Source organism: Crinia signifera, chromosome 4, assembly GCF_055691185.1.
Source record: "Crinia signifera chromosome 4, ASM5569118v1, whole genome shotgun sequence".
Lineage (NCBI taxonomy): Eukaryota > Metazoa > Chordata > Amphibia > Anura > Myobatrachidae > Crinia > Crinia signifera.
Genome location: NC_139220.1, coordinates 335,325,226 through 335,349,662, shown reverse-complemented (window position 1 = coordinate 335,349,662; position 24,437 = coordinate 335,325,226). Strand labels below are relative to the sequence as shown.

Sequence of the window (24,437 nt, the reverse complement as noted above, 5' to 3'; positions counted from 1 at the left end):
ACCCCGCAGAGCTGACACTAATATACAGAGAGGATGCGGTATATGGAGGTACGGTTATACCCCGCAGAGCTGACACTAATATACAGAGAGGATGCGGTATATGGTAGTACGGTTATACCCCGCAGAGCTGACACTAATATACAGAGAGGATGCAGTATATGGAGGTACGGTTATACCCCGCAGAGCTGACACTCTAATATACAGAGAGGATGCAGTATATGGAGGTACGGTTATATCCCGCAGAGCTGACACACTAATATACAGAGAGGATGCAGTATATGGAGGTACAGTTATACCCCGCAGAGCTGACACTAATATACAGAGAGGATGCAGTATATGGAGGTACGGTTATACCCCGCAGAGCTGACACTGTAATATACAGAGAGGATGCAGTATATGGTGGTACGGTTATACCCCGCAGAGCTGACACTAATATACAGAGAGGATGCAGTATATGGAGGTACGGTTATACCCCGCAGAGCTGACACTAATATACAGAGAGGATGCAGTATATGGAGGTACGGTTATACCCCGCAGAGCTGACACTCTAATATACAGAGAGGATGCAGTATATGGAGGTACGGTTATACCCCACAGAGCTGACACTCTAATATACAGAGAGGATGCAGTATATGGAGGTACGGTTATACCCCGCAGAGCTGACACTAATATACAGAGAGGATGCGGTATATGGAGGTACGGTTATACCCCGCAGAGCTGACACTGTAATATACAGAGAGGATGCAGTATATGGAGGTACGGTTATACCCCGCAGAGCTGACACACTAATATACAGAGAGGATGCAGTATATGGAGGTACGGTTATACCCCGCAGAGCTGACACTGTAATATACAGAGAGGATGCAGTATATGGAGGTACGGTTATACCCCGCAGAGCTGACACTCTAATATACAGAGAGGATGCAGTATATGGAGGTACGGTTATACCCTGCAGAGCTGACACTCTAATATACAGAGAGGATGCAGTATATGGAGGTACGGTTATACCCCGCAGAGCTGACACTGTAATATACAGAGAGGATGTAGTATATGGAGGTACGGTTATACCCCGCAGAGCTGACACTCTAATATACAGAGAGGATGCAGTATATGGAGGTACGGTTATACCCCGCAGAGCTGACACTAATATACAGAGAGGATGCAGTATATGGAGGTACGGTTATACCCCGCAGAGCTGACACTCTAATATACAGAGAGGATGCAGTATATGGAGGTACGGTTATACCCCACAGAGCTGACACTCTAATATACAGAGAGGATGCAGTATATGGAGGTACGGTTATACCCCGCAGAGCTGACACTAATATACAGAGAGGATGCGGTATATGGAGGTACGGTTATACCCCGCAGAGCTGACACTGTAATATACAGAGAGGATGCAGTATATGGAGGTACGGTTATACCCCGCAGAGCTGACACACTAATATACAGAGAGGATGCAGTATATGGAGGTACGGTTATACCCCGCAGAGCTGACACTAATATACAGAGAGGATGCAGTATATGGGGGTACGATTATACCCCGCAGAGCTGACACTCTAATATACAGAGAGGATGCAGTATATGGAGGTACGGTTATACCCCGCAGAGCTGACACACTAATATACAGAGAGGATGTAGTATATGGAGGTACGGTTATACCCCGCAGAGCTGACACTAATATACAGAGAGGATGCAGTATATGGAGGTACGGTTATACCCCGCAGAGCTGACACTCTAATATACAGAGAGGATGCAGTATATGGAGGTACGGTTATACCCCACAGAGCTGACACTCTAATATACAGAGAGGATGCAGTATATGGAGGTACGGTTATACCCCGCAGAGCTGACACTGTAATATACAGAGAGGATGCAGTATATGGAGGTACGGTTATACCCCGCAGAGCTGACACTCTAATATACAGAGAGGATGCAGTATATGGAGGTACGGTTATACCCCGCAGAGCTGACACTAATATACAGAGAGGATGCAGTATATGGAGGTACAGTTATACCCCGCAGAGCTGACACTCTAATATACAGAGAGGATGCAGTATATGGAGGTACGGTTATACCCCGCAGAGCTGACACTCTAATATACAGAGAGGATGCAGTATATGGAGGTACGGTTATACCCCGCAGAGCTGACACTCTAATATACAGAGAGGATGCAGTATATGGAGGTACGGTTATACCCCGCAGAGCTGACACTCTAATACACAGAGAGGATGCAGTATATGGAGGTACGGTTATACCCCGCAGAGCTGACACTCTAATATACAGAGAGGATGCAGTATATGGAGGTACGGTTATACCCCGCAGAGCTGACACTCTAATATACAGAGAGGATGTAGTATATGGAGGTACGGTTATACCCCGCAGAGCTGACACTAATATACAGAGAGGATGCAGTATATGGTGGTACGGTTATACCCCGCAGAGCTGACACTGTAATATACAGAGAGGATGCAGTATATGGAGGTACGGTTATACCCCGCAGAGCTGACACTCTAATATACAGAGAGGATGCAGTATATGGAGGTACGGTTATACCCCGCAGAGCTGACACTAATATACAGAGAGGATGCGGTATATGGAGGTACGGTTATACCCCGCAGAGCTGACACTCTAATATACAGAGAGGATGCAGTATATGGAGGTATGGTTATACCCCGCAGAGCTGACACTCTAATATACAGAGAGGATGCAGTATATGGAGGTACGGTTATACCCCGCAGAGCTGACACTAATATACAGAGAGGATGCAGTATATGGAGGTGCGGTTATACCCCGCAGAGCTGACACTCTAATATACAGAGAGGATGCAGTATATGGAGGTACGGTTATACCCCGCAGAGCTGACACTAATATACAGAGAGGATGCAGTATATGGAGGTACGATTATACCTCGCAGAGCTGACACTAATATACAGAGAGGATGCGGTATATGGAGGTACGTTTATACCCCGCAGAGCTGACACTCTAATATACAGAGAGGATGCAGTATATGGAGGTACGGTTATACCCGCAGAGCTGACACTCTAATATACAGAGAGCATGCAGTATATGGAGGTACGGTTATACCCCGCAGAGCTGACACTGTAATATACAGAGAGGATGCAGTATATGGAGGTACGGTTATACCCCGCAGAGCTGACACTCTAATATACAGAGAGGATGCAGTATATGGAGGTACGGTTATACCCCGCAGAGCTGACACTGTAATATACAGAGAGGATGTGGTATATGGAGGTACGGTTATACCCCGCAGAGCTGACACTAATATACAGAGAGGATGCGGTATATGGAGGTACGGTTATACCCCGCAGAGCTGACACTCTAATATACAGAGAGGACGCAGTATATGGAGGTACGGTTATACCCCGCAGAGCTGACACTCTAATATACAGAGAGGATGCAGTATATGGAGGTACAGTTATACCCCGCAGAGCTGACACTCTAATATACAGAGAGGATGCAGTATATGGAGGTACGGTTATACCCCGCAGAGCTGACACTAATATACAGAGAGGATGCAGTATATGGAGGTACGGTTATACCCCGCAGAGCTGACACTCTAATATACAGAGAGGACGCAGTATATGGAGGTACGGTTATACCCCGCAGAGCTGACACTCTAATATACAGAGAGGATGCAGTATATGGAGGTACGGTTATACCCCGCAGAGCTGACACTAATATACAGAGAGGATGCAGTATATGGAGGTACGGTTATACCCCGCAGAGCTGACACTGTAATATACAGAGAGGATGCAGTATATGGAGGTACGGTTATACCCCACAGAGCTGCCACTCTAATATACAGAGAGGATGCAGTATATGGAGGTACGGTTATACCCCGCAGAGCAGACACTGTAATATACAGAGAGGATGCAGTATATGGAGGTACGGTTATACCCCGCAGAGCTGACACTAATATACAGAGAGGATGCGGTATATGGAGGTACGGTTATACCCCGCAGAGCTGACACTAATATACAGAGAGGATGCAGTATATGGAGGTACGGTTATACCCCGCAGAGCTGACACTAATATACAGAGAGGATGCAGTATATGGAGGTACGGTTATACCCCGCAGAGCTGACACTAATATACAGAGAGGATGCAGTATATGGAGGTAAGGTTATACCCCGCAGAGCTGACACTGTAATATACAGAGAGGATGCAGTATATGGAGGTACGGTTATACCCCGCAGAGCTGACACTCTAATATACAGAGAGGATGCAGTATATGGAGGTACGGTTATACCCCGCAGAGCTGACACTAATATACAGAGAGGATGTAGTATATGGAGGTACGGTTATACCCCGCAGAGCTGACACTATAATATACAGAGAGGATGCAGTATATGGAGGTACGGTTATACCCCGCAGAGCTGACACTCTAATATACAGAGAGGATGTAGTATATGCAGGTACGGTTATACCCCGCAGAGCTGACACTCTAATATACAGAGAGGATGCAGTATATGGAGGTACGGTTATACCCCGCAGAGCTGACACTCTAATATACAGAGAGGATGCAGTATATGGTGGTACGGTTATACCCCGCAGAGCTGACACTGTAATATAGGCCCTTATTCTAATCGGATCGGTACGGCCCGCGTGCGGCCGTACCGCCGATGTTTTTACTCTGCACATGCGCAGAGGTCAATCTGCGCATGTGCAGCCCCCTTCGCCGCAGACGGATTTCGTCCGCCGCAAAGGGGGCGTATAGGGGCGTGAGAGGCATCATGCCCTCATTTCCCTATGTGTACGCCCCGCGTTTCATGGGCGTTCCCATGCAAACGCGGGGCGTACGCATGGTAATGAGGCCATGACGCAACTCATGGGGGCGGAAAGCTGACGTCGCCGGATGTCAGCTTTCAGCCCCCATACAAGCTACCACACGGACGATTGTCCGTGTGGTCTCAGCTTGCGGGAGCTGCCGCGGCGTGCGGACCTGCCTTCGATGGTCGACGACCATCGAATGCAGGGGGCAGCTCCCACCATGGTGGAGGCGTAGCCTCCACCATTTTTATGCGGATCGCCAGCCGTCCGTGTACGGACGGCCGTGGCGATCCGTAGGGTGGGCGGGGATTCGTCTGGTGCGGTCGCAGCCGCATATGCGGCTCGACCGCACCAACCAGAATAAGGGCCATACAGAGAGGATGCAGTATATGGAGGTACGGTTATACCCCGCAGAGCTGACACTCTAATATACAGAGAGGATGCAGTATATGGAGGTACAGTTATACCCCGCAGAGCTGACACTCTAATATACAGAGAGGATGCAGTATATGGTGGTACGGTTATACCCCGCAGAGCTGACACTGTAATATACAGAGAGGATGCAGTATATGGAGGTACGGTTATACCCCGCAGAGCTGACACTCTAATATACAGAGAGGATGTAGTATATGCAGGTACGGTTATACCCCGCAGAGCTGACACTCTAATATACAGAGAGGATGCAGTATATGGTGGTACGGTTATACCCCGCAGAGCTGACACTGTAATATACAGAGAGGATGCAGTATATGGAGGTACGGTTATACCCCGCAGAGCTGACACTCTAATATACAGAGAGGATGCAGTATATGGAGGTACAGTTATACCCCGCAGAGCTGACACTCTAATATACAGAGAGGATGCAGTATATGGTGGTACGGTTATACCCCGCAGAGCTGACACTGTAATATACAGAGAGGATGCAGTATATGGAGGTACGGTTATACCCCGCAGAGCTGACACTCTAATATACAGAGAGGATGTAGTATATGCAGGTACGGTTATACCCCGCAGAGCTGACACTCTAATATACAGAGAGGATGCAGTATATGGAGATACGGTTATACCCAGCAGAGCTGACACTAATATACAGAGAGGATGCAGTATATGGAGGTACTGTTATACCCCGCAGAGCTGACACTCTAATATACAGAGAGGATGTAGTATATGGAGGTACGGTTATACCCCGCAGAGCTGACACTCTAATATACAGAGAGGATGCAGTATATGGAGGTACGGTTATATCCCGCAGAGCTGACACTAATATACAGAGAGGATGCAGTATATGGAGGTACGGTTATATCCCGCAGAGCTGACACTAATATACAGAGAGGATGTAGTATATGGAGGTACGGTTATATCCCGCAGAGCTGACACTAATATACAGAGAGGATGCAGTATATGGAGGTACGGTTATACCCCGCAGAGCTGAAACTGTAATATACAGAGAGGATGCAGTATATGGTGGTACGGTTATACCCCGCAGAGCTGACACTAATATACAGAGAGGATGCAGTATATGGAGGTACGGTTATACCCCGCAGAGCTGACACTAATATACAGAGAGGATGCAGTATATGGAGGTACGGTTATACCCCGCAGAGCTGTCACTCTAATATACAGAGAGGATGCAGTATATGGAGGTACGGTTATACCCCGCAGAGCTGACACTAATATACAGAGAGGATGCGGTATATGGTGGTACGGTTATACCCCGCAGAGCTGACACTGTAATATACAGAGAGGATGCGGTATATGGAGGTACGGTTATACCCCGCAGAGCTGACACTAATATACAGAGAGGATGCGGTATATGGAGGTACGGTTATACCCCGCAGAGCTGACACTAATATACAGAGAGGATGCAGTATATGGAGGTACGGTTATACCCCGCAGAGCTGACACTGTAATCTACAGAGAGGATGCAGTATATGGAGGTACGGTTATACCCCGCAGAGCTGACACTAATATACAGAGAGGATGCAGTATATGGAGGTACGGTTATACCCCGCAGAGCTGACACTGTAATATACAGAGAGGATGCAGTATATGGAGGTACGGTTATACCCCGCAGAGCTGACACTAATATACAGAGAGGATGCAGTATATGGAGGTACGGTTATACCCCGCAGAGCTGACACTGTAATATACAGAGAGGATGCAGTATATGGAGGTACGGTTATACCCCGCAGAGCTGACACTAATATACAGAGAGGATGCGGTATATGGTGGTACGGTTATACCCCACAGAGCTGACACTCTAATATACAGAGAGGATGCAGTATATGGAGGTACGGTTATACCCTGCAGAGCTGACACTCTAATATACAGAGAGGATGCAGTATATGGAGGTACGGTTATACCCCGCAGAGCTGACACTGTAATATACAGAGAGGATGCAGTATATGGAGGTACGGTTATACCCCGCAGAGCTGACACTCTAATATACAGAGAGGATGCAGTATATGGAGGTGCGGTTATACCCTGCAGAGCTGACACTGTAATATACAGAGAGGATGCAGTATATGGAGGTACGGTTATACCCCGCAGAGCTGACACTGTAATATACAGAGAGGATGCAGTATATGGAGGTACGGTTATACCCCGCAGAGCTGACACTCTAATATACAGAGAGGATGCAGTATATGGAGGTACGGTTATACCCTGCAGAGCTGACACTCTAATATACAGAGAGGATGCAGTATATGGAGGTACGGTTATACCCCGCAGAGCTGACACTGTAATATACAGAGAGGATGTAGTATATGGAGGTACGGTTATACCCCGCAGAGCTGACACTCTAATATACAGAGAGGATGCAGTATATGGAGGTACGGTTATACCCCGCAGAGCTGACACTCTAATACACAGAGAGGATGCAGTATATGGAGGTACGGTTATACCCCGCAGAGCTGACACTCTAATACACAGAGAGGATGCAGTATATGGAGGTACGGTTATACCCCGCAGAGCTGACACTAATATACAGAGAGGATGCAGTATATGGAGGTACGGTTATACCCCGCAGAGCTGACACTGTAATATACAGAGAGGATGCAGTATATGGAGGTACGGTTATACCCCGCAGAGCTGACACTAATATACAGAGAGGATGCAGTATATGGAGGTACGGTTATATCCCGCAGAGCTGACACACTAATATACAGAGAGGATGCAGTATATGGAGGTACGGTTATACCCCGCAGAGCTGACACTCTAATATACAGAGAGGATGTAGTATATGGAGGTACGGTTATACCCTGCAGAGCTGACACTAATATACAGAGAGGATGCAGTATATGGAGGTACGGTTATACCCCGCAGAGCTGACACTGTAATATACAGAGAGGATGCAGTATATGGAGGTACGGTTATACCCCGCAGAGCTGACACTAATATACAGAGAGGATGCGGTATATGGAGGTACGGTTATACCCCGCAGAGCTGACACTGTAATATACAGAGAGGATGCAGTATATGGAGGTACGGTTATACCCCGCAGAGCTGACACTCTAATATACAGAGAGGATGCAGTATATGGAGGTACGGTTATACCCCGCAGAGCTGACACTCTAACATACAGAGCAGATATAGCATACACAGAGATATTCAGCCCGTATAGCTGACACTATACAAATATTGTGGGAAGTGACACCACACAGAGACACACACACACACACATACACACAGACACACACACACACACATTGTCTCAGCGATTGTGGTGCATAGAGGAAGCTGAAACCGCCACTTCCGGGGCCCCAATACAGCTCCATATATGGCTGAGTTCTGCTCTCCTGGGGAAGGAAGTCTGGGGAAATATAGCAGTATACAGTGTGTGTGTGTATACGGCTTCTGTGCAGCTTCTGTGCCATGTAACACGCTACACAACACGTGTGCCAGGTTAGGGACCAGCCCACCCAACAGTACACCTGTGCACCGCCGGGCCCCGGGTAAGGGTAGGGTCTCCCCTGAACAGTGCGATGCCAAGTACCTGGCATGTCCACGCGGCCACCCTCCCTATACTCCTCACCACTATGGGGGGGATTCAAGCACTGCTCCATTCTGACTCTGCTGTTATGTGCTGGTAATGAGTAGGGGGCACAGGACTATCAGGTGACAATGATATTGGGAGCATCCCCCATCCTCTGACCCTTACGTCCTGCAGATAATGGCCCTGGGGTACAGGCCACCGCAGACCTCGTCTTCCCCGCTCTGTCCAACAATTGTGTCTTTGTGCAGAGCGGGGGTAATGCGGGACGCTTCTGTGTGTTACAGGAATGGGGGATTACACAATGGCGGACCCTCCGGATATTCTAGCCCATCGATGGAGGAAGGGTCCATGCACAGGCTCTGTCCGGGCCCCCGCCTCCCTAGCTGGCAGCGCCAGTGAGTAGGCCATGGCGCATGCAAGGAAACATGGCCGCCGTGTGTCTAAAGATGCTTACCTGCGACTGCCTGCTAACATACACAGTACACATGTGCCGCCGTGGTGTTATGATCAGACACCGGCCACTGCCCCCTTACTCAGCACTGCGATGGCCGCGGGAGGAAGCCGCTGCTGACATCAGCATCCCTCCCAGCTAACGGCCGGGGAACGCCTGGGAATCTCCCCTGAGTGTCCAGCCTTACTCAGCACTGCGATGGCCGCGGGAGGAGGCCGCTGCTGACATCAGGATCCCTCCCACCCAACGGCCGGGGAACGCCTGGGATTCTCCCCCGAGTGTCCAGCCTTACTCAGTACTGCGATGGCCGCGGGAGGAGGCCGCTGCTGACATCAGCATCCCTCCCACCCAACGGCCGGGGAACGCCTGGGATTCTCCCCCGAGTGTCCAGCCTTACTCAGTACTGCGATGGCCGCGGGAGGAGGCCGCTGCTGACATCAGCATCCCTCCCACCTAACGGCCGGGGAACGCCTGAGATTCTCCCCTGAGTGTCCAGCCTTACTCAGCACTGCGATGGGCGCGGGAGGAGGCCGCTGCTGACATCAGCATCCCTCCCTCCTCACGGCCGGGGAACGCCTGGGATTCTCCCCTGAGTGTCCAGCCTTACTCAGCACTGCGATGGCCGCGGGAGGAGGCCGCTGCTGACATCAGCATCCCTCCCCCCTAACGGCCGGGGAACGCCTGAGAATCTCCCCCGAGTGTCCAGCCTTACTCAGCACTGCGATGTCCGGGGGAGGAGGCCGCTGCTGACATCAGGATCCCTCCCACCTAACGGCCGGGGAACGCCTGAGATTCTCCCCTGAGTGTCCAGCCTTACTCAGCACTGCGATGGGCGCGGGAGGAGGCCGCTGCTGACATCAGCATCCCTCCCTCCTCACGGCCGGGGAACGCCTGGGATTCTCCCCCGAGTGTCCAGCCTTACTCAGCACTGCGATGGCCGCAGGAGGAGGCCGCTGCTGACATCAGCATCCCTCCCACCTAACGGCCGGGGAACGCCTGGGAATCTCTCCTGAGTGTCCAGCCTTACTCAGCACTGCGATGGCCGCGAGGGGAGGCCGCTGCTGACATCAGCATCCCTCCCACCTAACGGCCGGGGAACGCCTGAGATTCTCCCCCGAGTGTCCAGCCTTACTCAGCACTGCGATGGGCGCGGGAGGAGGCCGCTGCTGACATCAGCATCCCTCCCACCTAACGGCCGGGGAACGCATGGGATTCTCCCCCGAGTGCCCAGCCTTACTCAGCACTGCGATGGCCGCGGGAGGAGGCCGCTGCTGACATCAGCATCCCTCCCACCTAACGGCCGGGGAACGCCTGAGATTCTCCCCTGAGTGTCCAGCCTTACTCAGCACTGCGATGGGCGCGGGAGGAGGCCGCTGCTGACATCAGCATCCCTCCCACCTAACGGCCGGGGAACGCCTGAGATTCTCCCCCGAGTGTCCAGCCTTACTCAGCACTGCGATGGCCGCGGGAGGAGGCCGCTGCTGACATCAGCATCCCTCCCACCTAACGGATGGGGAACGCCTGGGATTCTCCCCCGAGTGCCCAGCCTTACTCAGCACTGTGATGGCCGCGGGAGGAGGCCGCTGCTGACATCAGCATCCCTCCCACCTAACGGCCGGGGAACGCATGGGATTCTCCCCCGAGTGCCCAGCCTTACTCAGCACTGCGATGGCCGCGGGAGGAGGCCGCTGCTGACATCAGCATCCCTCCCACCTAACGGCCGGGGAACGCCTGAGATTCTCCCCCGAGTGCCCAGCCTTACTCAGCACTGCGATGGCCGCGGGAGGAGGCCGCTGCTGCCATCAGCATCCCTCCCATCTAACGGCCGGGGAACGCCTGAGATTCTCCCTGAGTGTCCAGCCTTACTCAGCACTGCGATGGCCGAGGGAGGAGGCCGCTGCTGACATCAGCATCCCTCCCACCTAACGGCCGGGGAACGCCTGAGATTCTCCCCCGAGTGCCCAGCCTTACTCAGCACTGCGATGGCCGTGGGAGGAGGCCGCTGCTGACATCAGCATCCCTCCCACCTAACGGCTGGGGAACGCCTGAGATTCTCCCCCGAGTGTCCAGCCTTACTCAGCACTGCGATGGCCGCGGGAGGAGGCCGCTGCTGACATCAGCATCCCTCCCACCTAGCGGCCGGGGAACGCCTGGGAATCTCCCCCGAGTGTCCAGCCTTACTCAGCACTGCGATGGTCGCGGGAGGAGGCCGCTGCTGACATCAGCATCCCTCCCACCTAACGGCCGGGTAACACCTGAGATTCTCCACCGAGTGTCCAGCCTTACTCAGCACTGCGATGGTCACGGGAGGAGGCCGCTGCTGACATCAGCATCCCTCCCACCTAACGGCCGGGGAACGCCTGGGATTCTCCCCCGAGTGTCCAGCCTTACTCCTATCCCCTCCAATATTATCCGTCGTCTCAGTCCATCAGTCTGCTCTCACCTGGCTCACCTCTTTAATCTTTCCCTATCCTCTGGGATCTTCCCTTCCTCCTTCAAACACGCTCTTGTCTCCCCAATTCTCAAAAAAACAAATCTGGACCCCAACTCTCCATCCAACTACAGGCCCATCTCCCTCCTCCCTTTTGCCTCCAAACTCCTAGAACGTCTGACCTATAATCGTCTCCTAAGCCACCTTACTGCTAACTCCATTCTAGACCCCCTCCAATCCGGGTTCCGCCCTTTACATTCCACTGAAACTGCCCTGACCAAAGTCACTAACGATCTACTATCGGCTAAATCCAAAGGCCTCTTCTCTATCCTCATCCAGCTTGATCTGTCGGCTGCCTTTGACACTGTTGACCACCCTCTCCTGCTCAACACCCTCCGCTCCTTTGGCCTCACTGGCACGGTCTTCTCCTGGTTCACCTCATACCTCTCCGATCGCTCCTTCTCCGTCTCCACTCCGAGCTCCTCCTCTCCTACTACCCCCCAGCCAGTCGGTGTTCCCCAAGGGTCAGTCCTTGGCCCTCTCCTCTTCTCCCTCTACACCACCTCTCTGGGCACCCTCATCAGCTCCTATGGTTTTCATTACCACCTTTATGCTGATGATACCCTAATCTATCTCTCCTCCCCCGACCTATCCACATCACTCCTGTCCAAGGTCTCCGAATGCCTCACGGCCATCTCAGCCTGGATGACCCAATGCTTCCTGAAACTAAACATGGCTAAAACTGAACTTCTAATCTTCCATCCCCCGAACATCCCCTCTTCTCCCACTATCTCCATCAGCATTGGTGAAACCGAGATCACGTCCACCGACCAAACGCGCTGCCTCAGTGTCATCATTGACTCCTCCCTCTCTTTCACCCCCCACATTCGTGCTCTCTCACAGTCTTGCCGCTTTCACCTACGCAACATCTCACGCATCAGACCATTCCTCTCCACTGACGCGACCAAAATTCTCATTCACTCTCTTGTCATCTCCCGCCTTGACTACTGCAACATCCTTCTCTCTGGGCTACCTCTCACCCGCCTCGCACCTCTCCAAACCATTCTTAACGCTGCTGCTAGCCTCATCTTCCTCTCCCGCCGCTCTACCTCCGCCTCCCCCCTCTGTTTATCTCTTCACTGGCTCCCCATTCCTTTCCGAGTTCTCTTTAAACTCCTCACCACCACCTACAAGGCTCTCTCCTCCTCCACAGCTCCCTACCTCTCTTCACTGATCTCTATCCACACTCCCTCCCGTCCTCTTCGCTCCATCGCTGACCGCCGACTGACCTCTCACCTAATCACCTCCTCCCACTCCCGTGTCCAAGATTTCTCTCGCGCTGCCCCCCTGCACTGAAACAACCTCCCGCCACCCATCAGGCTATCTGATTCCCTTACCTCCTTCAAGCGCTCTCTCAAAACCCACTTTTTTCGACTAGCCTATCCCTCCTCCTAACCTCTTTTGATCCTCCTATCCTGCCTCCGTTCCCCTCCGTTCCTACTTATCCTATTGTATTTCGTTCGTCCACCCACCTATTTTTAGTATGTTAACTCTTATGAGCAGGGCCCTCCTTCCTCACGTACTCACCCTACCTCATTACCTCACCTGTGCTCCTGTCCTGTTCTTCCCTTCCTCTACTTCATCTTCGGTCTCCTTGACTATTTTGACACCTACTTCTGAACTGATGCTGATTTTAGTTCTACCAGCTATACCCCTATTTATACTGTATCTTTCTACACACCCTGTACGTTACCTTGTAATTTTTTTTTTTTTTGTTTGCTATGTACGGCGCTGCGGACACTTTGTGGCGCCTTATAAATAAACGTACTACTACTACTACTACTACTTACTCAGCACTGCGATGGCCGCGGGAGGAGGCCGCTGCTGACATCAGCATCCCTCCCACCTAACGGCCGGGGAACACCTGAGATTCTCCCCCGAGTGCCCAGCCTTACTCAGCACTGCGATGGCCGCGGGAGGAGGCCGCTGCTGACATCAGCATCCCTCCCACCCAACGGCCGGGGAACGCCTGGGATTCTCCCCCGAGTGTCCAGCCTTACTCAGCACTGCGATGGCCGCGGGAGGAGGCCACTACTGACATCAGCATCCCTCCCACCCAACGGCCGGGGAACGCCTGGGATTCTCCCCCGAGTGTCCAGCCTTACTCAGCACTGCGATGGCCGCGAGGGGAGGCAGCTGCTGACATCAGCATCCCTCCCACCTAACGGCCGGGGAACGCCTGGGATTCTCCCCCGAGTGCCCAGCCTTACTCAGCACTGCGATGGCCGCCAGGGGAGGCCGCTGCTGACATCAGCATCCCTCCCACCTAACGGCCGGGGAACGCCTGGGATTCTCCCCCGAGTGTCCAGCCTTACTCAGCACTGCGATGGCCGCGGGAGGAGGCCACTACTGACATCAGCATCCCTCCCACCTAATGGCCGGGGAACGCCTGGGATTCTCCCCCGAGTGTCCAGCCTTACTCAGTACTGAGATGGCCGTGGTTGCTGAGTAAACATACTGGTAGGTTACCATACCGGTAATTGGCTCCTAACAAAATTAACCCTAGAATGTCTGTGTGCGTGTATATGTGGTAGGGAATATAGATTGTAAGCTCCACTGGGCAGGGACTGATGTGAATGTTTAACTATGCTCTGTACAGCGCTGCGGAATATGTGTGCACTATATACATAACTGGTAATAAAAAAATAAATACCCAGAAAACCCATGACAGCGTGCGGGGGGTGGAGATGGGCGGGGGGCGCTGGGCTGCCCCATTACATATGGGAACGCGCATATCTGTGCCAGCGTGCACGCATATGTACAGTAAGTGACTTAAAATTCAGCGACCATCGAAAGACTTGGGCGGTTACCGGAGGCATGCGGAGGGAATGGAGCTGCAAAACATCCATTTGCAGCCTGCGGACTTTTCCGAATCAACCAGAATAACCCCCACTGTGTGTGTGTGATTGCGCATAGTGTGTGTGCATGTGACACTGTGTGTGTATGATGTGTGTGTGTACATGTGATAGGGTGTGTGTATATATGTGTATGATGTGTGTGTGTGTATATGTGACACTGTGTGTGTGTGTGTGTGCATATGTGATAGTGTGTGTGTGTGTGTATATATATATATGTGTGTGCATATGTGATAGTGTGTGTGTGTATATATATATGTGTGTGCATATGTGATAGTGTGTGTATATATATATATATATATATATATATATATATGTGTGTGTGTGCATAGTGTGTGTGTATATGTGATAGTGTGTGTATATATATATTATATATATGTGTGTGTGCATGTGTGTGTATATGTGATAGGGTGTGTATATATGTGTGTGTGCATATGTGATAGGGTGTGTGTATATATGTGTGTGTGTGTGTGTGTGCATAGTGTGTGTGTATATGTGATAGGGTGTGTGTGTATATATGTGTGTGTGTGTGTGCATAGTGTGTGTATATGTGATAGGGTGTGTGTATATATGTGTGTGTGCATAGTGTGTGTGTATATGTGATAGGGTGTGTGTATATATGTGTGTGTGCATAGTGTGTGTGTGTGTATATGTGATAGGGTGTGTGTATATATGTGTGTGTGCATAGTGTGTGTGTGTATATGTGATAGGGTGTGTATATATGTGATAGTGTGTGTGTGTATATATATATATGTGTGTGCATAGTGTGTGTGTATATGTGATAGGGTGTGTATGTATATATGTGTGTGTGACAGTGACAGATAGGGAGAGGGCGGGGAATAGCGGCCCCCAGTCCCCACCTCCCGCGCATGCGCGCCACCAGGCTCCTCCCCTCCGCCACCACCACGTCCCTGCCGCCCGCGCCTGCGCAGTCGTCTCTCCGGCCGCGCCCTGCCCCACAGCCCGCGCCTCCCCCCTCCCCGGCCGCCGAGCATGCGCGGGACCTGCCCATCCACGTGACGCCGGTCCGGGGCGCGCGGTATATAAAGGGCGGGGCCGGGTCCAAGGGGATCCTGCGCGCGCACAGAGCAGCACGAGGCAGCCGTATCTCCGCAACACCCGGACACCCGGACACCCGCCACACACCCGCCGCCGTCATGTCTTGGGACGATTATGTGAGAAGCCTGGTTGGCCCCGAGTGCCAGGACGCCGCCATCTACGGCCAGAACCCGGCCTGTCCCTGGGCCTTCCACCCGGGCGGCAAGTTCTGCGCAATCACGGTACGTGCCGCGCCCGCGGGTCACCCCCCCCCGGGCTGTCATACTGGGGGGTCCGTACCCCTCACCCGGCGCTCCCTATCCTGTCTGCAGCACCCTCCATACATATATATATATATATATATATATATATATATATATATATATATATATATATATATATATATATATATATATATATCTCTATCCTGCTACCCACCCCCCATATATCCTGTCTGCAGCACCCCCCATATATACACCCTGCTACCCCCCATATATCCTGTGTGCAGCACCCCCCATATATACACCCTGCTACCCCCCATATATCCTGTGTGCAGCACCCCTGTATATACGCCCTGCTACCCCCCATATATCCTGTGTGCAGCACCCCCCATATATACACCCTGCTACCCCTCCATATATCCTGTGTGCAGCACCCCCCATATATACACCCTGCTACCCCTCCATATATACACCCTGCTACACCCCATATATCCTGTGTGCAGCACCCCCCATATATACACCCTGCTACCCCTCCATATATACACCCTGCTACACCCCATATATCCTGTCTGCAGCACCCCCCATATATACACCCTGCTACCCCCATATATACACCCTGCTACACCCCATATATCCTGTCTGCAGCACCCCCCATATATACACCCTGCTACCCCCATATATACACCCTGCTACACCCCATATATCCTGTCTGCAGCACCCCCCATATATACACCCTGCTACCCCCATATATACACCCTGCTACACCCCATATATCCTCTGTGCAGCACCCCCCATATACACCCTGCTACCCCCCATATATCCTGTGCAGCACCCCCCATATATACACACCCTGCTACACCCCATATATACACCCTGTGTGCAGCACCCCCCATATATACACCCTGTGTGCAGCACCCCCCATATATACACCCTGGGGTGACCCTGTTACAACCCATGTCCTGTGTCACCCCTGGGGTCACATAGTGCTTACACTCCCCATATATACACCCTGGGGTCACCTATAGTGTCTGCTTACTCCCACACATAAAGCACACACCTGGTGTGACCCTATTACACTCCATATCCTGTGTACAGCACACCCTGGGGGTCACATAGTACCTACACCCCATATCCTGTGTACAGCACACCCTGGGGTCAGCTAAAGTGTCTGCTTACTCCCACACATAGCACACCTGGGGTCACATAGTGCCTACGCCCCCTTATCTATCATATACAGCACACCCTGGGGTGATAAGCACTTGCCACACCCATATTCCTTATATAGGACCCTGGGGTCACCCATAGTGTATGCATATTTCTCACTGCGGAGTCATAGCACACTGGGGTGATAGGGTATGATGAGGGGGTGTATACTCTCACCCATGTACCCCCCTGGTATCCTGTATACAGCACACCCTGGGTGGCCTATATGCTCTGTGCCTGCTGCATGCATGTGTGGGTACTCCATGCATGTCCTGAGCTGTGCATGGATGTGGCCTGGGTTGTACATAGTACATGTATGTATGCTGACATGGGGAGGAGGCCTGAGATTTGGGGAATGTATGTACCCTCAGGGAATGGTATATAGCATATGACGGCCTCTGTACACGCTGCCTATATTACACACTACACGTATATGGCTGTCACTTCCTGTGTATTACAGTGGTAATGAGTCTGTGCCCAGGGCCTCCAGTATTCATAGTGGGGGTGTGGCAGTGGGGTGCCATGTGACTGGTATGCAGCTATGCCCCTGCCTGGCACAGGAACTAGTGACCTGGTGGAATTAATACCAGGCCTGTACTAGGATGAGGCTATACAGTGTACCATGCCCATGATGTTGGTACTGGTGCCAGGCCAGTACTAGGATGAGGATGTTGGTGCTAGGCCAGTACTAGGATGAGACTGTACAGTGCCCATGATGGTATCTGTGCCAGTACTAGGATGAGGCTGTACAGTGCCCATGATGTTGGTGCCGTTGCCAGTACTAGGATGAGGCTATACAGTGCCCATGATGATTTGCCAGTGCCAGGATGAGCCTGTACATTGCCCATTATGTTGGTGCTAGGATGAGGGTAGTATACAGTGCCCTTACATGGTTCCAGGCCAGTTTGAGGGTGTATGGTTTCTGTTGGTACCAATGCCAGGCCAGTATTATGGTAATTGTATTGTATCCCTGCATTTAGTAATGCCAGTATTGGGATGAGGGGGTAGAGTGCCCATGGTGTTAGTGTTGGTAAAAGCAAGTGACAGTTGTGCTTACTGGCTATGCCAAGCTAGTATGTGTACTGTGCCCATTTTAGTAGTAATACCAATATTGGGGTGAGTATGGGGCATAATGCCAGGTCTGCAGTTAGGGTGCATGGTGCCCCAACAGTTAATGCCAGATCAGTATTGGGGTGAGGGTGTTTGGTGCCCCTTCTGTTAATGCCAGGCTTGTGGTGAGGGGATGTGGTGCCCCTGCTTTTAATGTCAATGTTTGGTTGAGGGTGTATGGTGCCCCTGCTTTTAATGCCAGGGTTGGGGTGAGGGTGTATGGTGCCCCTGCTGGTAATGCCAGGGTTGGGGTGAGGGTGCACGGTGCCCCTGCTGGTAATGCCAGTGTTGGGGCCAGTGTTGGGGTGAGGGTGTATGGTGCCCCTGCTGGTAATGCCAGTGTTGGGGTGAGGGTATACGGTGCCCCTGCTGGTAATGCCAGGGTTGGGGTGAGGGGATACGGTGCCCCTGCTGGTAATGCCAGTGTTGGGGTGAGGGTGCACGGTGCCCCTGCTGGTAATGCCAGGGTTGGGGGTGTATGGTGCCCCTGCTGTTAATGCAAGTGTTGGGGTGAGGGGATACGGTGCCCCTGCTGGTAATGCCAGGGTTGGGGTGAGGGTGCATGGTGCCCTGCACCTCCTGTCATCGCTATCCCAGGACACTTGGCTGAGGAATCATCCCTCCAGCTTTATGACCCTGTGCTGCGGCTCTACCCTATCAGCACGTACCTCCTACCTCATCGCTTCCTGTATGACACAAAATGGAGGGGTGCCCGAGGCACTCCCATGGGGGGAGGGAAAAGCTGGAAACTGATCTTTCCAGCCGAAAAAGGAGAAACTTGTGCAGACACAGGACACATGCTGGTGCAGATGTTCAGCGGCCTGAGCTAGGCTGTGGCTAAATGGCACAACTACCTGACACTGGCAGGCTCCAGCTGTACTTGGTTGTTGCCTAAAAAGGGCACGTTCAGCATTGGTAGGAAGAAGCGCAGAAAGGGGGAACTGTGTGCGTCTTACAGGAAGCTTGTGGCGTCCTCACTGCAACGCTGGGCTTCCTGCCCGCAGCACCAACACCCGTCCTGTTAATCATTCCGGGACAGGGCCTGTATAGGGGAAAGTAGGGATAGCGGGCACGGTATAGGGGATTCAGGCCTGGGGGCTCTGGTGTACCCCTTGTCCTATAGGTGTGAGCTGCACCCTGTATAGGACACCATGGCACTGCTGCAGCAGCTGGGATGTCCCCGCTGCCCTCTATAAGCCTGGGCATGGCAATGAATCTGCCTTGGCAGTGCTGTGGGTATGCCCAGGGTGGCTGCCAGGCATCTATCATGCTGCCCCGTGTCCTTGCATTGTGCACAGCAGATGTGTGACTCACCCACAGTCAGCCTGCCAGGCACCTAGAATAACTCCTGTGTGGTGCTGTGGGAGACGGCACAGCACAGGCATCCTGAGTGACTCACACCCGCAGCGAGCTGTCTGGAACATTCTCTGGAGCCAGGGCTGGAGGAGGTTTCCTATAGAAGCCTGAAGGCCAGACTCCCGCACCCTGCCTCAGGGTGCCCGAGCTCCAGCCCCCTCCTCACACGCACAGCTGGATGTTTGCAGGAATCCCCATAGGGGCCACCTGCATGCTCCACATTCCTGGGGCCTGACAGGACAGGCTCTGCAGGAGGTGGCGTTCCCCCAGGAGCACTGTGTAATTCAGGCCTCGGACTGGTGTCTCCTCTGGTCCAGGTGAGGGTGGTGTCTGCCCTGTGTATTATACATACTGCAGGCAGCACCTAACCTGTACTCCTGCTGCAGTGTCCTTCTATGGCCAGCTTCCTGTGCAGGAGGTGACGTTCCCCCAGGAGCACTGTGTAATGCAGGCCTCGGACAGGGGATAGGACGGGTGTCTCCTCTGGTCCAGGTGAGGGTGGTGTCTGCCCTGTGTATTATACATACTGCAGGCAGCACCTAACCTGTACTCCTGCTGCAGTGTCCTTCTATGGCCAGCTTCCTGTGCAGGAGGTGACGTTCCCCCAGGAGCACTGTGTAATGCAGGCCTCGGACTGGTGTCTCCTCTGGTCCAGGTGAGGGTGGTGTCTGCCCTGTGTATTATACATACTGCAGGCAGCACCTAACCTGTACTCCTGCTGCAGTGTCCTTCTATGGCCAGCTTCCTGTGCAGGAGGTGACGTTCCCCCAGGAGCACTGTGTAATGCAGGCCTCGGACTGGTGTCTCCTCTGGTCCAGGTGAGGGTGGTGTCTGCCCTGTGTATTATACATACTGCAGGCAGCACCTAACCTGTACTCCTGCTGCAGTGTCCTATGGCCAGCTTCCTGTGCAGGAGGTGACGTTCCCCCAGAAGCACTGTGTAATGCAGGCCTCGGACAGGGGATAGGACTGGTGTCTCCTCTGGTCCAGGTGAGGGTGTGTCTGCCCTGTGTATTATACATACTGCAGGCAGCACCTAACCTGTACTCCTGCTGCAGTGTCCTTCTATGGTCAGCTTCCTGTGCAGGAGGTGGCGTTCCCCCAGGAGCACTGTGTAATGCAGGCCTCGGACAGGGGATAGGACTGGTGTCTCCTCTGGTCCAGGTGAGGGTGGTGTCTGCCCTGTGTATTATACATACTGCAGGCAGCACCTAACCTGTACTCCTGCTGCAGTGTCCTTCTATGGCCAGCTTCCTGTGCAGGAGGTGACGTTCCCCCAGGAGCACTGTGTAATGCAGGCCTCGGACTGGTGTCTCCTCTGGTCCAGGTGAGGGTGGTGTCTGCCCTGTGTATTATACATACTGCAGGCAGCACCTAACCTGTACTCCTGCTGCAGTGTCCTTCTATGGCCAGCTTCCTGTGCAGGAGGTGACGTTCCCCCAGGAGCACTGTGTAATGCAGGCCTCGGACTGGTGTCTCCTCTGGTCCAGGTGAGGGTGGTGTCTGCCCTGTGTATTATACATACTGCAGGCAGCACCTAACCTGTACTCCTGCTGCAGTGTCCTATGGCCAGCTTCCTGTGCAGGAGGTGACGTTCCCCCAGGAGCACTGTGTAATGCAGGCCTCGGACAGGGGATAGGACTGGTGTCTCCTCTGGTCCAGGTGAGGGTGTGTCTGCCCTGTGTATTATACATACTGCAGGCAGCACCTAACCTGTACTCCTGCTGCAGTGTCCTATGGCCAGCTTCCTGTGCAGGAGGTGACGTTCCCCCAGAAGCACTGTGTAATGCAGGCCTCGGACAGGGGATAGGACTGGTGTCTCCTCTGGTCCAGGTGAGGGTGTGTCTGCCCTGTGTATTATACATACTGCAGGCAGCACCTAACCTGTACTCCTGCTGCAGTGTCCTTCTATGGCCAGCTTCCTGTGCAGGAGGTGACGTTCCCCCAGGAGCACTGTGCAATGCAGGCCTCGGACAGGGGATAGGACTGGTGTCTCCTCTGGTCCAGGTGAGGGTGTGTCTGCCCTGTGTATTATACATACTGCAGGCAGCACCTAACCTGTACTCCTGCTGCAGTGTCCTTCTATGGTCAGCTTCCTGTGCAGGAAGGAAGTGAGTCACTGCAGATGGGTTACCCAGAGGCCCACGCTGCAGTCTGGCTGACGCATGCCATGGTCTGTAGGTAGAGACTCCCGAGGCTGGCATGTGTGCCCTGGCACTTAACCCCTCACTGGCAGCAAACTCTTAATCTGCTCCTGAGGTGCGGGTGAAAGTCTGGGGCTGTGATGAAAGCCGTTCTCCTGCCAATTATCTCCCATTGTACTGCACCTGTGCCGCTATACGCTGAATGCAGTCCTAGATGTTCCCCGATGTGCGGAAAGCTTCAGGGAGGATTGACTGTCACCACCACCCCCCCCCCCCTTCCCCTCCTAGTCAGCCACTGCAGCTTCGGTATCCTGCCAGTGTCCTTCTGTCCATGCAAGGTTTGGCCTCCTTCCTAAATACAGATGACCCCTCAGGTGTCTGTTAATCCTCCTGCAGGTCCTAAATGGGAACTAAACCTAATTACCAGGCCAATGCCTCTAGATGTACTCCTGCGCTAGGGGATGTCATCCGTGTCCATAGGTGCACGTGTAGGGGAGATGTGCAGCCCCTGACTCAGGCTACAGGCATAGACCCTGTCACATAAGGCAGAGTCTGTGGGTGGACGTCCTGTGGTTCCTGTATGTAGAGGTGCAGCACCTGACTCTCAGGCTACAGGGATAGACCCTGTCACATAAGGCAGAGTCTGTGGGTGGTTGTGGTTCCTGTATGTAGAGGGGCAGCACCTGACTCTCAGGCTACAGGGATAGACCCTGTCACAAGGCAGAGTCTGTGGGTGGTTGTGGTTCCTGTATGTAGAGGTGCAGCGCCTGACTCTCAGGCTACAGGGATACTGTCACATAAGGCAGAGTCTGTGGGTGGACGTCCTGTGGTTCCTGTATGTAGAGGTGCAGCACCTGACTCTCAGGCTACAGGGATAGACCCTGTCACATAAGGCAGAGTCTGTGGGTGGTTGTGGTTCCTGTATGTAGAGGGGCAGCACCTGACTCTCAGGCTACAGGGATAGACCCTGTCACAAGGCAGAGTCTGTGGGTGGTTGTGGTTCCTGTATGTAGAGGTGCAGCGCCTGACTCTCAGGCTACAGGGATACTGTCACATAAGGCAGAGTCTGTGGGTGGACGTCCTGTGGTTCCTGTATGTAGAGGTGCAGCGCCTGACTCTCAGGCTACAGGGATAGACCCTGTCACATAAGGCAGAGTCTGTGGGTGGTTGTGGTTCCTGTATGTAGAGGGGCAGCACCTGACTCTCAGGCTACAGGGATAGACCCTGTCACAAGGCAGAGTCTGTGGGTGGTTGTGGTTCCTGTATGTAGAGGTGCAGCGCCTGACTCTCAGGCTACAGGGATACTGTCACATAAGGCAGAGTCTGTGGGTGGACGTCCTGTGGTTCCTGTATGTAGAGGTGCAGCACCTGACTCTCAGGCTACAGGGATAGACCCTCGGTCACATAAGGCAGAGTCTGTGGGTGGATGTCCTGTGGTTCCTGTATGTAGAGGTGCAGCCCCTGACTCAGGCTACAGGGATAGACCCTCTGTCACATAAGGCAGAGTCTGTGGGTGGTTGTGGTTCCTGTATGTAGAGGTGCAGCCCCTGACTCTCAGGCTACAGGGATAGACCCTTGGTCACATAAGGCAGAGTCTGTGGGTGGTTGTGGTTCCTGTATGTAGAGGTGCAGCGCCTGACTCTCAGGCTACAGGGATACTGTCACATAAGGCAGAGTCTGTGGGTGGATGTGGTTCCTCTGCTGGATGATGCCCTGTGACCGCCATGCACTAAGTGTCTTCTTGCTTCCCCCTTACAGCCGGCACAGATCGCGAGTCTGCTGTGTGCCGACCGGAGTACACTCTTCATAAACGGGGTCTGCCTCGGGGATCTGAAGTGCAGTCTGATCAGGGACGCCTTACTATCGCCAGACTCCTACATGATGGATCTTAGGACGAAGGCAACAGAGGGGCCCACGTATAACATAGCCATATGCAAAACCAATTCAGGTAGGTGACAGGGTGACCTGGTGGCTCCCCCCCTACCCCCCCCTCTGATCTCCCATCTAACCTTTGTCTCTCTCCTGCAGCTCTGATCTTTGTGATGGGTGCGGAAGGCGTCTATGGGGGTATAATCCACAATAAAACGCACGAGGTGGGAAAGTACCTGAGAGATCAAAATATGTGATTCCGTGCCCCCCACCCAGATACCTCACCCGTTCCAGCTGCCAACATCGGACCAATCCCACTGATTCATTGCCCCTTTTATGCCTATGTTTTTGATCACTGTTTTGCTGCCCCCTGGTCACCAGAATGAACCAATTTTTTTTTTTTTTCCAAGAAAAAAACAAAACAATTTATATCTGATTTAAGAATAAAAAAAAAATCTATTACAATTTATGTCTGTCCAATTTGTTACTGGGGTTTATGGGCAAAGCAATTACACTACCTGGGGTTCTTATAACACTACATGGGTAGTATCGGTGCCACAGATGCAGCTATAGCAGAATGTAATGCGCCCTCGTGTTACTAGGTGCCAGTGTTGTCCAGGATGCACATGTAGCCTTTGCTGTACAACCAGAGCAGGGACAGGTGGCTTACTGTTATGGCTGGGTGTGCTGCCCTCTGGCTGGTCACCTGGGTACTGCATGCTGACCATTGTTCTCTTATCAGCTGTCTGAGGGAGAGATCTGCCTGTTTATCTTGTGGGAGAGTCCATAGGGCGCAGGGAGTATGCGCAGGCATGGGTGACCAGCAGATCCTGCCCGTGTTAAGCGGAGAGGGAAGGGCGACGCTTGGCAAACACCTGCTCTGCTGGAACTTACTGCATTGTGTCCATTAA

General features: G+C 52.7%; 1 protein-coding gene and 1 long non-coding RNA gene across 3 annotated transcripts; both read left to right on the top strand.

The window, feature by feature from the left end:
* Window positions 1-15,640: 15,640 nt before the first annotated feature.
* Window positions 15,641-23,991, top strand: PFN1 (profilin 1). Its single transcript, XM_083185797.1, has 3 exons — window positions 15,641-15,865; window positions 23,416-23,605; window positions 23,686-23,991. Exons 1-3 carry the CDS (start codon window positions 15,743-15,745, stop codon window positions 23,781-23,783), a joined length of 411 nt encoding a protein of 136 aa, XP_083041923.1. The 5' UTR covers window positions 15,641-15,742; the 3' UTR covers window positions 23,784-23,991.
* Window positions 16,070-23,409, top strand: LOC146076028 (uncharacterized). 2 transcript variants are annotated; one of them, XR_014473684.1, is made up of 3 exons: window positions 16,070-20,269; window positions 20,430-20,941; window positions 21,273-23,409. It is a non-coding gene; the product is annotated as an uncharacterized LOC146076028 (long non-coding RNA). The 2 variants fall into 2 exon arrangements; XR_014473683.1 differs by having other exon boundaries at window positions 16,070-20,941; window positions 21,273-23,109; window positions 23,196-23,409.
* Window positions 23,992-24,437: the final 446 nt, after the last annotated feature.

What these genes read in the sequence shown, in the direction of transcription:
- PFN1 (XM_083185797.1), top strand. Translation starts at nt 15,743, where the DNA reads ATGTCTTGGGACGATTATGTGAGAAGCCTGGTTGGCCCCGAGTGCCAG. An exon ending in GCAAGTTCTGCGCAATCACG is followed by an intron (nt 15,866 to 23,415) that starts GTACGTGCCGCG and finishes TCCCCCTTACAG; the next exon opens with CCGGCACAGATCGCGAGTCT. An exon ending in CATATGCAAAACCAATTCAG is followed by an intron (nt 23,606 to 23,685) that starts GTAGGTGACAGG and finishes TCTCTCCTGCAG; the next exon opens with CTCTGATCTTTGTGATGGGT.